The 12,784-nt window shown below is 30.0% G+C and overlaps 3 protein-coding genes across 3 annotated transcripts; 2 read left to right on the top strand and 1 right to left on the bottom strand.

Moving 5' to 3' along the window:
- Positions 1 to 60: 60 nt before the first annotated feature.
- Positions 61 to 2,787, top strand: LOC116775610 (uncharacterized). The gene is made up of 4 exons (XM_032668533.2): positions 61 to 559; positions 666 to 936; positions 1,007 to 1,054; positions 1,526 to 2,787. Exons 1-4 carry the CDS (start codon positions 299 to 301, stop codon positions 1,612 to 1,614), a joined length of 669 nt encoding a protein of 222 aa, XP_032524424.2. The 5' UTR covers positions 61 to 298; the 3' UTR covers positions 1,615 to 2,787.
- LOC116775609 (uncharacterized) lies at positions 2,770 to 6,547 on the bottom strand. Its single transcript, XM_032668531.2, has 4 exons — positions 6,183 to 6,547; positions 5,698 to 5,807; positions 5,056 to 5,546; positions 2,770 to 4,905 (listed from the first exon to the last, which is right to left on the bottom strand). The coding sequence occupies exons 1-4, from the start codon at positions 6,406 to 6,408 to the stop codon at positions 2,796 to 2,798; spliced, it is 2,937 nt and encodes a 978-aa protein (XP_032524422.2). The 5' UTR covers positions 6,409 to 6,547; the 3' UTR covers positions 2,770 to 2,795.
- A 258-nt stretch (positions 6,548 to 6,805) lies between these two features.
- On the top strand, positions 6,806 to 12,758 carry LOC116775552 (seipin). Its single transcript, XM_061525060.1, has 8 exons — positions 6,806 to 7,350; positions 7,778 to 7,923; positions 9,380 to 9,464; positions 9,846 to 9,963; positions 10,668 to 10,806; positions 11,883 to 11,968; positions 12,038 to 12,119; positions 12,337 to 12,758. The coding sequence occupies exons 1-8, from the start codon at positions 7,082 to 7,084 to the stop codon at positions 12,405 to 12,407; spliced, it is 996 nt and encodes a 331-aa protein (XP_061381044.1). The 5' UTR covers positions 6,806 to 7,081; the 3' UTR covers positions 12,408 to 12,758.
- Positions 12,759 to 12,784: the final 26 nt, after the last annotated feature.

Raw genomic sequence — 12,784 nt, 5'->3', positions numbered from 1 at the left:
GTTAGCAATTTCTTATCGTTTCATCCAATGGCAAGTTTTTAGCATTAAGTGCCATTTGCTTTGACACATGACATTTTAGATTTTGCAATCCGCAAAATCCATTTATCGGTATTTTAATATAAAAAAACGTTTCCTAAACTTAAACAAATATATGGGTATTGCCATTTGAACTAATCATGTAATTTCAAAGTCTCAACATATATTTAGACTATCGTCTCATCGAGTTTTATAAGCAAGTGGCTTTTTGAATACAATATTAACGTCAAATTAAATATCAACATTGGTTTGTGTCGTAAACATGTCCTCAACAAGTGCTCTAGAGAATAATGAAGATTTAGAGAACATTCCTCTTGTCCGCATGGCGGATGTTCAGCCTGACAGGAGTTCTGAAATGTATTTAATAAGTAACAAAAAAGTTAGTAGTTACGCTTGTGAAGACGACGATTGTAACATTGGCAGCATGGTGTCCATACAGGCTGAAGAAGTAGTTGAAGACGATGGTAATGAGACTGAACTTATAATACCAGAAAATGTCGAGCGAACTCATGATGTGCCAATGGTTTGTCGATTTTTCATAGATCACACAAACTTTATATATGTTACTTTCATTTAATCTAATGTACTCATAGGTTTTATCAACTTACTAAACACATAGATCGTTTCAGACCTTGATTGTTGAGAAAATACAATCAAAACAGAATCCAGAACATTGGCCGACATTAGAAATATTGCCAGGGGGAGTTATAAAATATGCTGATAAATACGAGGAGGACCTGACTTGTTACCAGAATGACGTGGAATCTGGCTGCTCCGAGATGATGTACGCTTGCGCTAAATGCCCTCAAAGATTCAACTACCTGTTCAGTCTCGTAAAACATGTTAAGTTACATGAGATACAAAAGAAGAAAGAACAAGAATTAGAATTAATCTCAATAAGTAATTATTATAAACATATAAGTAATTACAAAAATATCTTAAATAATAAGATAAATAAACTTAATTTCAGGTCTAGATCCGAGTACTACACATAAATCGATGCCGGCATCACCGACAAGTGAGTTATTTATACCATTACATATAAATAATACTTTTTCTTTTAATTCACATAAAAATTACTGAAAAAAAAATTCTATTAGTCTATTTATACATTTATTACCTTTTTTTGTTCAAAAAGAAGTAAAATTTTAAATAATTAATTTAACAGATTTGTTAAAATTCTGAACTATATTTAAATTATTACTGTATATGTGATTTTATGAAATTTGTTGCACAACTAGATAAAAATTTGCAAGGATTTTTTTTTTGTACAAACAATATTTTTTTTATGTAAATGAAACGAATATTTTTCGGATATACTACGCGTGCTTTATTTTTTGTTAAAGCTACCTACGAGTTGCGAATGTCTGTACGCGTAGTATATCCGAAAAATATTAGTTTCATCTAAATGAACAAAACTCGCGAAAGTCTTAGATTTCACAATATTTTTTTTTGTTTAATTTAATAAGAATAATTATTTTTTTCACAGAAATGAAAAAACAGGTTTGTACAACCAAAAACAAGAAAAAAGGCATATCGAAAACGAAATCTAAGTGCAAACTACCAAAGAGAAATTAAGATTATTATTTATGGAAATTTTTTAATTCCTAAGAATGAATATATATATGTTTATTTTAACTTTTAAAATTTCTTAATGGGAATAAAGACTAAAATTAAGTATAAGTAAACATAAAGAAGTATTTATATGTTTTTTTTTTTTTTAATATTTTTATTTTATTATTATGCTGTGAACTCTTTGGTGTAAACTGTTTGTCAGATTTTTTTTTTAATTATACATTTTATATAATCGCTAGTTATTTTGGTAAGTCGATAGATATCTAGACTATTTAGTGTTTGTAAGCGAAATTAAGAAATGTAAATATATTTATGGAAAAATCATTAGTAAATTGTGTTTCAGGAATGGTTTGTGATGTTCTTTCATTATATCATTTTTGGGTAAAGCACAAAAATATGTAATTGCGACCAAATTATTGTTGTTTAAGTTTTTTTTTTTAAATAACTTTATTCCAGAAGGTTCTGTCAGTTGTTTGAGTAATATATATTAGATAATATGAGTGCTATTACCGTGACCTTTGTATTATTCTATTTCACATATAAATAGTTATATTTTTATTATCGTTTTGGACTTCAAATATTTTTTTATATAAAGTAGAAATGATTATTAGTACTTCCACGTATAATAATGTTGTGGGCCAACCATAATGTCTAAGCAGTAATTTTTTTTATCCCAAAGACCATTATTACTTTGTTTTTCATTTTTGTTTTTAGAACTCGTCTATCTGAAATAAGTTTTTTTTTTAAATTAATATTTCCTTATCTTTTGTGCTCGTGTACTTTACATTTTCTTAGCCATACTTTTTTTTCTAAGTTGAAAGCTAACAAATTTTCATAGTACGCCTTCCTAATTGAATTGTTATGTCAAAATTTGTAGTGGAAATTGACAGAACTTTCTAGAAATTTATCTAAATGTAACATCTGCGTTGATATGACCGTAGATTTTTACAATTTTATATATATCCGCAACATTATAATGAACTATAATTATTGTCTATTGTTTTCCTTTTTCATATATGTATCAATGTTTTTGAATTTATTAGAATAGAGTTCTGTATTGTGGACTGTGCTATTTAGTTTGTAAATGCAATTAAAAATTGCTCTAATTTGGTTTTATGTATATAATTTGTCTATTTGTTAGTCAATTGAATAAATATATTTTTGTTGTTCTAATAATTTATTTGTTATAATCTCTGTAATCTTTTCAATTCATCTCTCTGTAGTGTAACTTTCTGTTTGTCTATGGTTAGCTTGTATTCCGGGACCGTTTTCACATAATGGCTACTAGATAATTTCATTTCTAGTTTGGACAAACTGTCTTCTAATTTTTTTATCCTCTTTTGAAGTTTCTCCTTAGCCGCTGAGATAATATTTTCGGATTTATCACCAACGATTCCCACACCAACCTCTGTGTTGCCATCCATGTAACTGCTCACAACATTATTTTTAATTTCCTCATTAATTCTGACGTCACTAGTTTTTGATAAATGTCGTACTATGTCAATATTATTTTTTATATCATGTAACAAGGATTCGTCTGTTGTGTTGATATATACGGTGGGTTTTAACTTGTTGGTTATATTGTAAAATCCTTTAAGTTCCCTCGTCAATATAACCGCATCAATGACTCTGTCTATTCTATTTTCGACGTGAACGTTCTTCCAAACCTGAAAGTCTTCATATTTGGGAAATTTAAAGAAATTATCATCATCATCATCGAAATTATATATTATGTTGGTTTCAAAGTTAGGTATTTTTGGTATAAGTTCATGTGTGATGTATATCATGAAAGGTGACAAACATCGCAGGGATGTGTTTAAAACAGCGGACAGGGTGTGCGCATGCGCATATCCAGTTTTCTCATCGCCACTATCGAAACCCGGCTTGGTGCTCTCCAGATAAACATCACAGAATTGACTGTATATCAATGTTTTTAAACATTTCGTTGCGATGTGAAAGTTATTATCGTCAATCGACTTGTTAACACCAGCAACCATGTCCGACAGTTTGCTGAGAATCCATCTGTCGAAAGAACTTAAATCGTCTTTCGTTATTTCATTATCCATAAATTTAAGTTTTTCCATTGAAAGCCTGACATATTTGACGCTTTGCCAAATTTTATTGCAGAATAATTTGTTTGCGTGGCATTGGTTTACATCGAAGCTGACGAAGTTTGATTTTATGTCTTGTGTCAGAAGAGTGAATCGTAACGCGTCCACTCCGCATTCTGGGATGCCATTGGTGTTTGAGAAATTCGTTCTGTGGTATGATATAGATCTTTTGACTTCGTCTTTTGTTAGAAGACCATCTTTTTGCATGTTTTCCACTTTCTCCTTCAGACCTTCCATGGATATTCCGTTTATAACGTCGATGGGATCGATGATGTTGCCTTTGCTCTTGGACATTTTCGCCCCTTTACTATCACATATAACCCCATGCAAAAGAACATTGTCGAATGGCAGTTGTCCGGTTAATTCTAGTCCTAGTATCACCATTCTGTGCACCCAGAACCCGAGTATGTCGTGACCTGTCACCATTAAATCCAAAGGGTAAAATTTGTGTAAGTCGATGTTGTTTTCCGGCCAACCTAAGGCCGCGAATGGATAAATACCAGATGAGAACCAAGTATCGAGAACGTCCTGATCTCTACTCACTGTGATATCGTCTGGAAGGACCCTTAGATACTTGGAGGCTTCTATTTTAGCAGTCTCATTATCAACAGCTGCTATCCATATGAGATCTTCACCTAAGCTACATTTATATGCTGGTATTTGGTGCCCCCACCACAATTGTCTCGATATGCACCAATCTTTGTCATCTTCGGCCCAATTTAGCCAGTTTTTCACGTATCTCTCGGGATCCATGGTAATTTTTTTGTCTCTAACCACTTCTATGGCTTTTTTATTGAGTTTGCTACACGACAAAAACCACTGCTCCTTAGTTAGATACTCGATAACATCACCGCTTCTGCTGCATATTGGTAAAGTCATCTGATGCGGGTCAATAGATTTTAGGAGTCCCAATACTTGTAAGGCGGTAACAATTTTCTCTCTACCCTCGTATTTCTTCATGCCATCGAATTCGCCGCCATTTTGTATTCTGCCGTTCTCGTCAATAACTTGGATCATTTCCAAGTTGTGATGCTTAGCTACTTCGTAGTCTACTTTGCTGTGGGCTGGGGTTATTTTAACGGCGCCGGTGCCGAGTTTCATGTCAACGAAATTGTCCAATATTATTGGTATTGTCGTTTTCCTGAACGGGTGCACTGCTCTCCTGCCTTTAAGATGACTGTACCTATAAAAATACATAAAAATCAATGTTTTGAACTGTAGGTATTTCTAAGCACATTACAAGCTTGTCTTCTGACTAAAGGACTCTACTTAGTTGAAACAAATATAAGTGAATAGGTTTTTATTAATATTAATTGCGAATACAAAAGACTACCTTTCATCTCTAGGATTGACTGCTATGGCTGTGTCACCTAATATTGTTTCCGGCGTAGTTGTAGACACGATAACTTCTTCATTGCTATCTATCAATTTATATGATATATTATAAATCAGACCAAATTTGACAGGCACATCATAATTTGGTATACTAATATCGGTAGGTCCGTCAATACTTATGTTTTCAACTTCTATATCAGATAAAGTGGACTTTAAGGCATTGCACCAGTTAACTAAAGCCTTTTTTCTATACGTTAAACCTTTTTTGAACAGTCTTATAAATGCAGTGTTTACAGCATTTGTGTGATTTTCATTCATGGTAAAAATTTCTTTTGACCAGTCTAAGGAACAGCCCATCGTTCGTAACTGCTGACATATAATGTCGCCATGTTCTTCTTTCCATTTCCAGACTTCTTGGATAAATTTATCTCTACCGATGTCATGACGATTTATATTCTGATTTGTCTTCAAATACTTTTCAACAACACCCTTAAATAATGAATAAAAAAAAATTTAACACATTGTGAACGATATTCCTCATGAATTTTTTATGTTATAGCAAAGGTGAATGCATAACAGCCTATATGGTTAATAGTTATTCAAAAATTTTATAATTCCTATACAATTAAAAAATATCCACCTGGGTGGCAATCCCAGCATGATCTGTTCCCGGTAGCCATAGGACATTATATCCTTGAGATCTTTTCCGTCTCACAATCACATCTTGAATTGTATTGGACAGAGCATGACCTGAAATTGTTTTCGTTCATAATGTTGAATTAGATATATGGAAATATTTTTTAAGTAACAGTTGCAAGTCAGCTATATGAAACAAAATAAAAAAATTACAATTAATCAAAATTTACCGATACTCAATGTAGAAAATAAAACATTAAATTATATATTTTATGTATAAAGTTTTTATTAGATTTGTGGAAAAATAAATATGTTTTAAATATATTTTTATTTAACTTTTCAAAAAAATTTATTTATACTTATTTAACAAAAAATACTTGCTAGAAATTGCAGAACATCGTGTTAATTATTAAAATTGTAATAATTTTGAACAAAGTTAGACTGTGTTATAGAAACGTTTCTTTAAATGCAAAACTATAAATAAATTACCTAGGTGTAATTTCCCCGTTACATTTGGCGGCGGCAAAACAATACTGAATCTTCTTTTGTCGTTTTTATTATCAGCTTTAAATATACCTCTCCTTTCCCATTCATCGTAGACTTTCTTTTCAACAATATCCGGCGTATAAGCTGCAGCAGGTAAAATATCTTTGGCAACTATTTTAACTGTCTTTGAAATATATCTCTTGTTGAAATATTGACCGGACTTTAACATTTTGTTATATGATAGTATGTAACTATTGTGTAAATATATTATTAAAGGTTAAAAATTTCTGAAACTAATACAATGTTTCATAACAATCCTACATTTTTGTAAATTGTTCATTGAGTCTTATAAAATATAAATGTCTCTGCCACATTTTTATGACGTTGACATTAGAATATATTTTGTCATTGACTTTTTATATGATATAAATTGCTTTATTTAATTTTAATAATCTATTTCTACCAAATTGGTATTTTGTGCATTATGAAAGAATTTCCCATGTATTCAATTCAACAAAGCTGTAAAATATATATATTTTTCTTCTTATTTCAATAGCCCCATAAATGAGACCTTTGCCATTTGATACTAATTTAAGCGTTTGACATTGACAGCTAAAAGCACAATATAATTTGTGTTTTTGTAAACAAAAACTTTGTGATCAATTCAATAATTTTTTTGAGTATTTTAGTCTAAAATATATTTTAAGTTATTTCAATATTCTTGTTTAATTTATAATTTTATGACATAGTGACCTTTGGCTATATTGAAAAGATTTTATCTCGGTGAATATAATCGTTTTCTTATCGTGTTATCTACCCTACATAGCCAGATCCGTTTCCTTGACCGCTCACGATGATAAGAGCATTAGTTTGAATTGATGGTGCGTATTATTTAAAACGGAATGGCTCTTTTAGCATATATTAATCCATTCATAGCGTATCGCGATTTAGTACGTCGACCAATCGAGAGTTTTGTCAGCGAACAGTACACTAGTTACAAAAAGAAAACTAGCGATGGTATAACAAGTGTGAAGGAGCTTTTATATAGAGCTGGTGTTTTGTCAGTGTTTTTATCGGCTATATTATGGATATCCATATTTATGTATATTGTCTTTTACTATACATATATGCCAAATGTGACACACGTACGACCTGTGCATCTTCAGTTCAAGTGAGTATCACTAACATTTCACCTGCGCTCTTTATCATATTATCTAATTAACCTTACAGTAATTTTATTATTAATTATAGTAATGATTCGCTGTTATCATAAATTTCTTTCAATATAATTAAATAAAACAAATTAATATGTAAAAATTAAAATTCTATACAAAATCTAATACCAAAAAGTTGTTTCAATTTGAATTATATTTAATAAATTTTACAATATTAATTACAAATATAATAACTTATTTAATATCACTTTAATATAGCTATCCGCCTAATAGTCAATCCAGAATATGTTCTAAAGAAACTATGAATAGAACCTTTTCTTTATATTAAAAGAAATATCAGAAAACTTAAAAGCCCGTCAGCTATCAGCATCACACGCTGAAGTTATATTTTGTATTTCATAAATTCTTTTAACTTAAATCTAGATCCTGCGATGAAAACATGGGAGTGTGCTCGTTCCCCTCAGCCCATGTCCAGTTGACCCGTCGGAATCAAGTGTTGATGTCGTCACAACCGTATAAAGTACGTCTTGTTATGGATGTGCCAGAAACACAGATTAATAAGGACTTAGGTAGGAACTTTATAATACGACTAGATTTTAAGATTGTTACGGTAATCAAGTGTTGAGAGATTTTTTGACAAATTATCTGTGTTGCTGTATGGCTAGGTCTATCTCCACTAAACACAAAGTTAATTTTTTTAACTGTTTAGAGAGTGGTCATTTAGTAAAGGGTATAAATATTTAAAAAAAAATTATTTTTATAACACTTTATTAGTGACTACTGTAATTAAATTGTTTATAGAAATCATAATATTCTGATAACTAATTTATAAGAAATAATTGTTTCTACAGCGACACTTATCTGTTATGTTTATGAAAACAATTCAAGGTACATTTATGCATCCATGCATGCATGCATGCTTAAATTATATTTCTATGTATATTTCAAAACAGCTGTCTGTTATCAGTCTATATTCTAAGTTATTTATTTACTAATTAGTATGGAAATAAAACCTCCAACTATGATTTTCATTACACAGCTCTCTTCCTATCCAATTGTCGTCTTGAATGACTACGAACATTGTGTCGCAAGGAATAAATTTCAGACACAAAGTCGTATTATCTTATGTTAAAGTTGTGTTTGGTCAAGCTAACTAATTCTGCGTACTCCCAGCATAGGTAGTTCATATAAAAACAATACATAGTTATATGCTTCGTTTATATTGATAAAGGAACGTAACGTTGTTGGCACCAACTGACGTTTAAAGAAATTATAACTCAGAACGATTAATACTAATTATTTTGATGGCGTCTTATTCCTATCTTCAGACCCACGGCTTGGATTTTTTATGTAGGACTCTGGGATTGGGTGGGAAATAGCCACTAAACCCTTACCGGTTCAATAGGTTCATTGTTTTTTTTTTATTAGGCTATGGCTTCATTCGTACCGGAATCGTGACATATACTGCCAATGTCAAAGTTTTATTCGTCAATTCATAATTGATTTAAAAGTTATGACTTGTGTAAGCTTGTTAAATATAAAACGGCCGTAACTGATATTTTATTACTAATTAATTTTATTGGTTATAGTTTATTAAAACTCTCACAAAATTAACAACCATGTCGTAACTTACTTATCATACTAATATAATATATATATACAGTTATATATATATATATATATATATAACAATACTGAAAGATTCGAGTGATATTGCGGATGAAACTTAAGTAATTATAATGTTTCGTTGCATTAAATTATATAGATTTTTTTTTCTGCATTAGTTTGATTGGTTCGATATAGATAAAATAAGAATTTGAACAGAATCGTGGATGAAATATGTATTTATAGTGTATAAATTTTAAAAACACTATAATTTTCTTTAAATTGCATACTACGTATTATGCATGTCTACTAATTATACATGCATAGCATTGGCTTGTATATTCTCATATATTTACTATGTCATGGCGTCGAGTTCTGTTTCTCTATACAATAAATGGTAATTTTATTAAATTTTCTTAGGTATGTTCATGGTGTGCGCTCAAATGAGAGCTTCTGGTGGCGCGCTGGTGTCATCGTCCTGTCGCTCGGCGATGTTGAAACACAGGTCAGGTGATAAGTATCCTTACGGTAGTAAGGTAACTAGTAAGTTATCTTCGTCACTACATACTGAAAGTTTAAGGTTTTTCACTTCCAAATCTTAGTTAATACTGTCATGGGAAAAGTTTAACCTTGAAAAGTTTTGGTAATAACAAACGTTTAATATAACTTTGATCTATAAATTAAAATGACTACATATTTTACTACTTAAATACGAATTTACTTAGTTTTTTATGTGATTTTTTTCTCTTCTACGCTTTTGTCTAAAACATTTATTTAACATCTTGTAATAATAAAGTCAAATACACACTTTAATTTTCGTTCTGAAATAATTTTTTATATTTTAGTGTTAATTAATTATATATTTTAAATAGCTTTTAAATCACAGATCAAAATTGCACCACGTGTTGCGTGTTCTGGCCTTCGCTCCACTATTGTTATCAGGTGTCAATGAGGAGAAGCAAACGATTCAGGTTGAGCTTTTCAGCGACTTTGAAGACGATCAGGTTACATAAAATATATTATACTGTAACCTTGTTAAAATTTTAATAATGTATAAAAAATATATGTAAATTACTCACTTTTAGGTATAATTGTTACAAATTTATAATATAAATATCATCTTGTCCATATTTGAAGTAATCGAAGTGTTTATAGAAAAAAAAACACTTGAAAAATACTTTAATTTTTTTTGTTGGTACATTATTAATATATCAGATGTATATTTGCGTAATTTGCAGTACTTTTCGTAAAGTATTTTGTTGTATTTTTTAAATTACAATATTCGCGCCAAAAACGCTGTTCTGTTATGACGGACGCCATTTGATTTGAGTGACGTTTGAAAGCAACAAACAATGTTGCCTTGCTTCTGACGTCACTTTAGGTGTAGTCAATCAGAGCGCCTTCTTATGGGTCAAGAAGTTTAAAAAATATTTGCATTTATTTTGTTAATTTTGTCAAATTTATAAGTACTTTCTGATAAAATAGCGGTAAATATGTTTTTGTATGTCATTACCTAATAGACTGACCACACTTAATAGCATATTTTTAATTGTCATATATATTATTATTTAGAGTTAATGAAACGTCTCATTTCAAACACTGATCGCGTTTAAAAAACCCAATGTTGAGTGTATGAGATTACAAATCATTCACTCGTTGATAAAGTTCAGTACAAGTTACATTCACTCCGTTCATTCGTTCGTTCCAGTCACATCCGGTGACGGACGCGTACGTTGAGCTCCAGTCGCGATACATCCAAGTGCTGTCTTGTGAGTTACATATAGAAGCTCACTTCACAGGGCTGAGATACGTCATGTACTACTGGCCGAAAGTATCGGCTCTCATTGGTGAGACGCAGTAGTAAGCTGGGGTCATTCATTATTCATTTATTAATTAAGGGCAGCTTCATACGCTTTTGAACGCTTCCAGTAAAAAATAATATTATCTCCCCCCCCCCCGAGCGTTAAAGGTTTAACGCAACCTTGTTGGAAGTCGCATAAGAAGTTTCACTTTAAAAATTATGTGTTAAGCATCTTTAACACGGGTTTGCATTGAATTTAATATTTTTCATCTCTTCATTCATACACGTCTGTATAATCATGTGGGAATAGTAAAAAAAAAACCCTATTTATTATGGTTTTGGTATATAAAATTAAAATAACTGCTCAACATCTGGTATTCTCGATTTGACAGTGACATTTTGGACATTAATATGCATGAAAAATCATCTCCCACAATAATTAATGGCCGGATGAAATCCATATTTAACGCAACCAACCACCCAACAATAATTAATAATCAATTTTGAAACGTTCAAAGGGTTATTTTTATAAGAGTTGACATACTGTTATATACTAAGCATCGTAAACTTACAAATTCAAGTTATAAAAAATACAGACGACTTATTTTGAAGTTATTTTTATATAAAGCTATGTATACTGACGGTTTAGTATAATGATATCTAAGACTCGCGAGCATTCATTTAAATAAAAATAATATTTTCGGATGTACTACGCCCTTTTTGTTATTTTAACTACATATTCTCGACGTTTCGGTAACTTTGCAATAACCGTGATTACTGGCAGACGAGAGGCGAATGTCATCGAAAATTTCAGTTTTATTTTAACACTTCACTCATTAATATATAGAATATCAAAAGTAATTGAACTTATTATTCATAGTTCCCCATAAATAAATATAAAGGGGTTTTAATACTATTTATTGTAACAGATAATGACGTATTTAGAATTTTTATGATAATTTTCGCCACAGACTATATAATGGCTGTTAAAGGGTTAATGGGTGTCGCTTAGCATGCTTATGAAAACGTAAAAGTTTCAATACATTATATAATTAATAAAAAAAAAATTATTAAGATATAAATATAGTATGTATTATTGATTAATTTTTTTCTTACATCCAGGTATATCTTCAAACCTATTTTTCGTATCCGTAATGTTTATTCTGAGCTGGTATCACTTGCAAGATGGGTTACCAGATTATATAAAGGTGATAATTTAATTTATATACAGGGTGTTCATATATCTTTACAGTATTTAAACCTTATAATTTGTTCAGGAGAAACTTGGTATTGAAGTAAAAAATGAGAAACCCGATGAGGAGAAGAAATTCATTGGCAAAGTGAAGTTGGAGAGAGAAGGTAAATAATATGAATGTTATTGAATTCAATGTTTTTACTAACTTTTTAAATAAAATCATTACTTTAGTCTGACATTCGGATGTTATGAAAAATATAACATTAAATAAATCATATAAAAAAAAATACTCTTGATGTTAATAAAGCTGTATAAAATATATCAAGAGCATTTTGGTAATTTTTTTGAGTGTAATATTTATTAATAAACTAAATCTTCTAGATTCTTTCCCCTTCATAGAAGAAGAGTCACTTCTAGAAGAATTTCAAAAGTTGGAGAAGAAAAAGACATAGACTGGAAATAAAATAATAGAGATAAATAATAAATTACATATATTGTGTGGAAATGTTAATAATATTATGTTTTTTTTTTATTATTTTTGTACAGAAAATTTTCATATTTTTAAGTTGATAAAATAAAAGATTATTGTTTTTTTGATGAAAGTTTTAAAATAATTGTGATAAAATTTAATAATTATTGTTATTTGTTCCTGTGACATAATACAATTTAAATATTTTACTTTTAATAATTTTTTTTTTATTTTATAGAAAAAAATCTAGAACGCACCGGATGAACAAATATTAGAAATACCTTTTTTGTAACACATTAAAAGATGTGAAATAAACTTTGGTTAATTTTAATAATTTTCTGTTTATTTAATGGAAACATT

This window comes from Danaus plexippus, chromosome 27 (genome assembly GCF_018135715.1).
Source record: "Danaus plexippus chromosome 27, MEX_DaPlex, whole genome shotgun sequence".
NCBI lineage: Eukaryota > Metazoa > Arthropoda > Insecta > Lepidoptera > Nymphalidae > Danaus > Danaus plexippus.
The sequence above is the reverse complement of the archived record's forward strand: the minus strand, read 5'-3'. Positions and strand labels throughout refer to the sequence as shown.

What these genes read in the sequence shown, in the direction of transcription:
- LOC116775609 (XM_032668531.2), bottom strand. Translation starts at nt 6,408, where the DNA reads ATGTTAAAGTCCGGTCAATATTTCAACAAGAGATATATTTCAAAGACA. An exon ending in AACGGGGAAATTACACCTAG is followed by an intron (nt 5,808 to 6,182) that starts GTAATTTATTTA and finishes AAACAATTTCAG; the next exon opens with GTCATGCTCTGTCCAATACA. An exon ending in ATGCTGGGATTGCCACCCAG is followed by an intron (nt 5,547 to 5,697) that starts GTGGATATTTTT and finishes TCATTATTTAAG; the next exon opens with GGTGTTGTTGAAAAGTATTT.
- LOC116775552 (XM_061525060.1), top strand. Translation starts at nt 7,082, where the DNA reads ATGGCTCTTTTAGCATATATTAATCCATTCATAGCGTATCGCGATTTA. An exon ending in GGTTACCAGATTATATAAAG is followed by an intron (nt 11,969 to 12,037) that starts GTGATAATTTAA and finishes TAATTTGTTCAG; the next exon opens with GAGAAACTTGGTATTGAAGT. An exon ending in AGTGAAGTTGGAGAGAGAAG is followed by an intron (nt 12,120 to 12,336) that starts GTAAATAATATG and finishes TAAATCTTCTAG; the next exon opens with ATTCTTTCCCCTTCATAGAA.
- LOC116775610 (XM_032668533.2), top strand. Translation starts at nt 299, where the DNA reads ATGTCCTCAACAAGTGCTCTAGAGAATAATGAAGATTTAGAGAACATT. An exon ending in GAACTCATGATGTGCCAATG is followed by an intron (nt 560 to 665) that starts GTTTGTCGATTT and finishes AGATCGTTTCAG; the next exon opens with ACCTTGATTGTTGAGAAAAT. An exon ending in ATTAGAATTAATCTCAATAA is followed by an intron (nt 937 to 1,006) that starts GTAATTATTATA and finishes ACTTAATTTCAG; the next exon opens with GTCTAGATCCGAGTACTACA.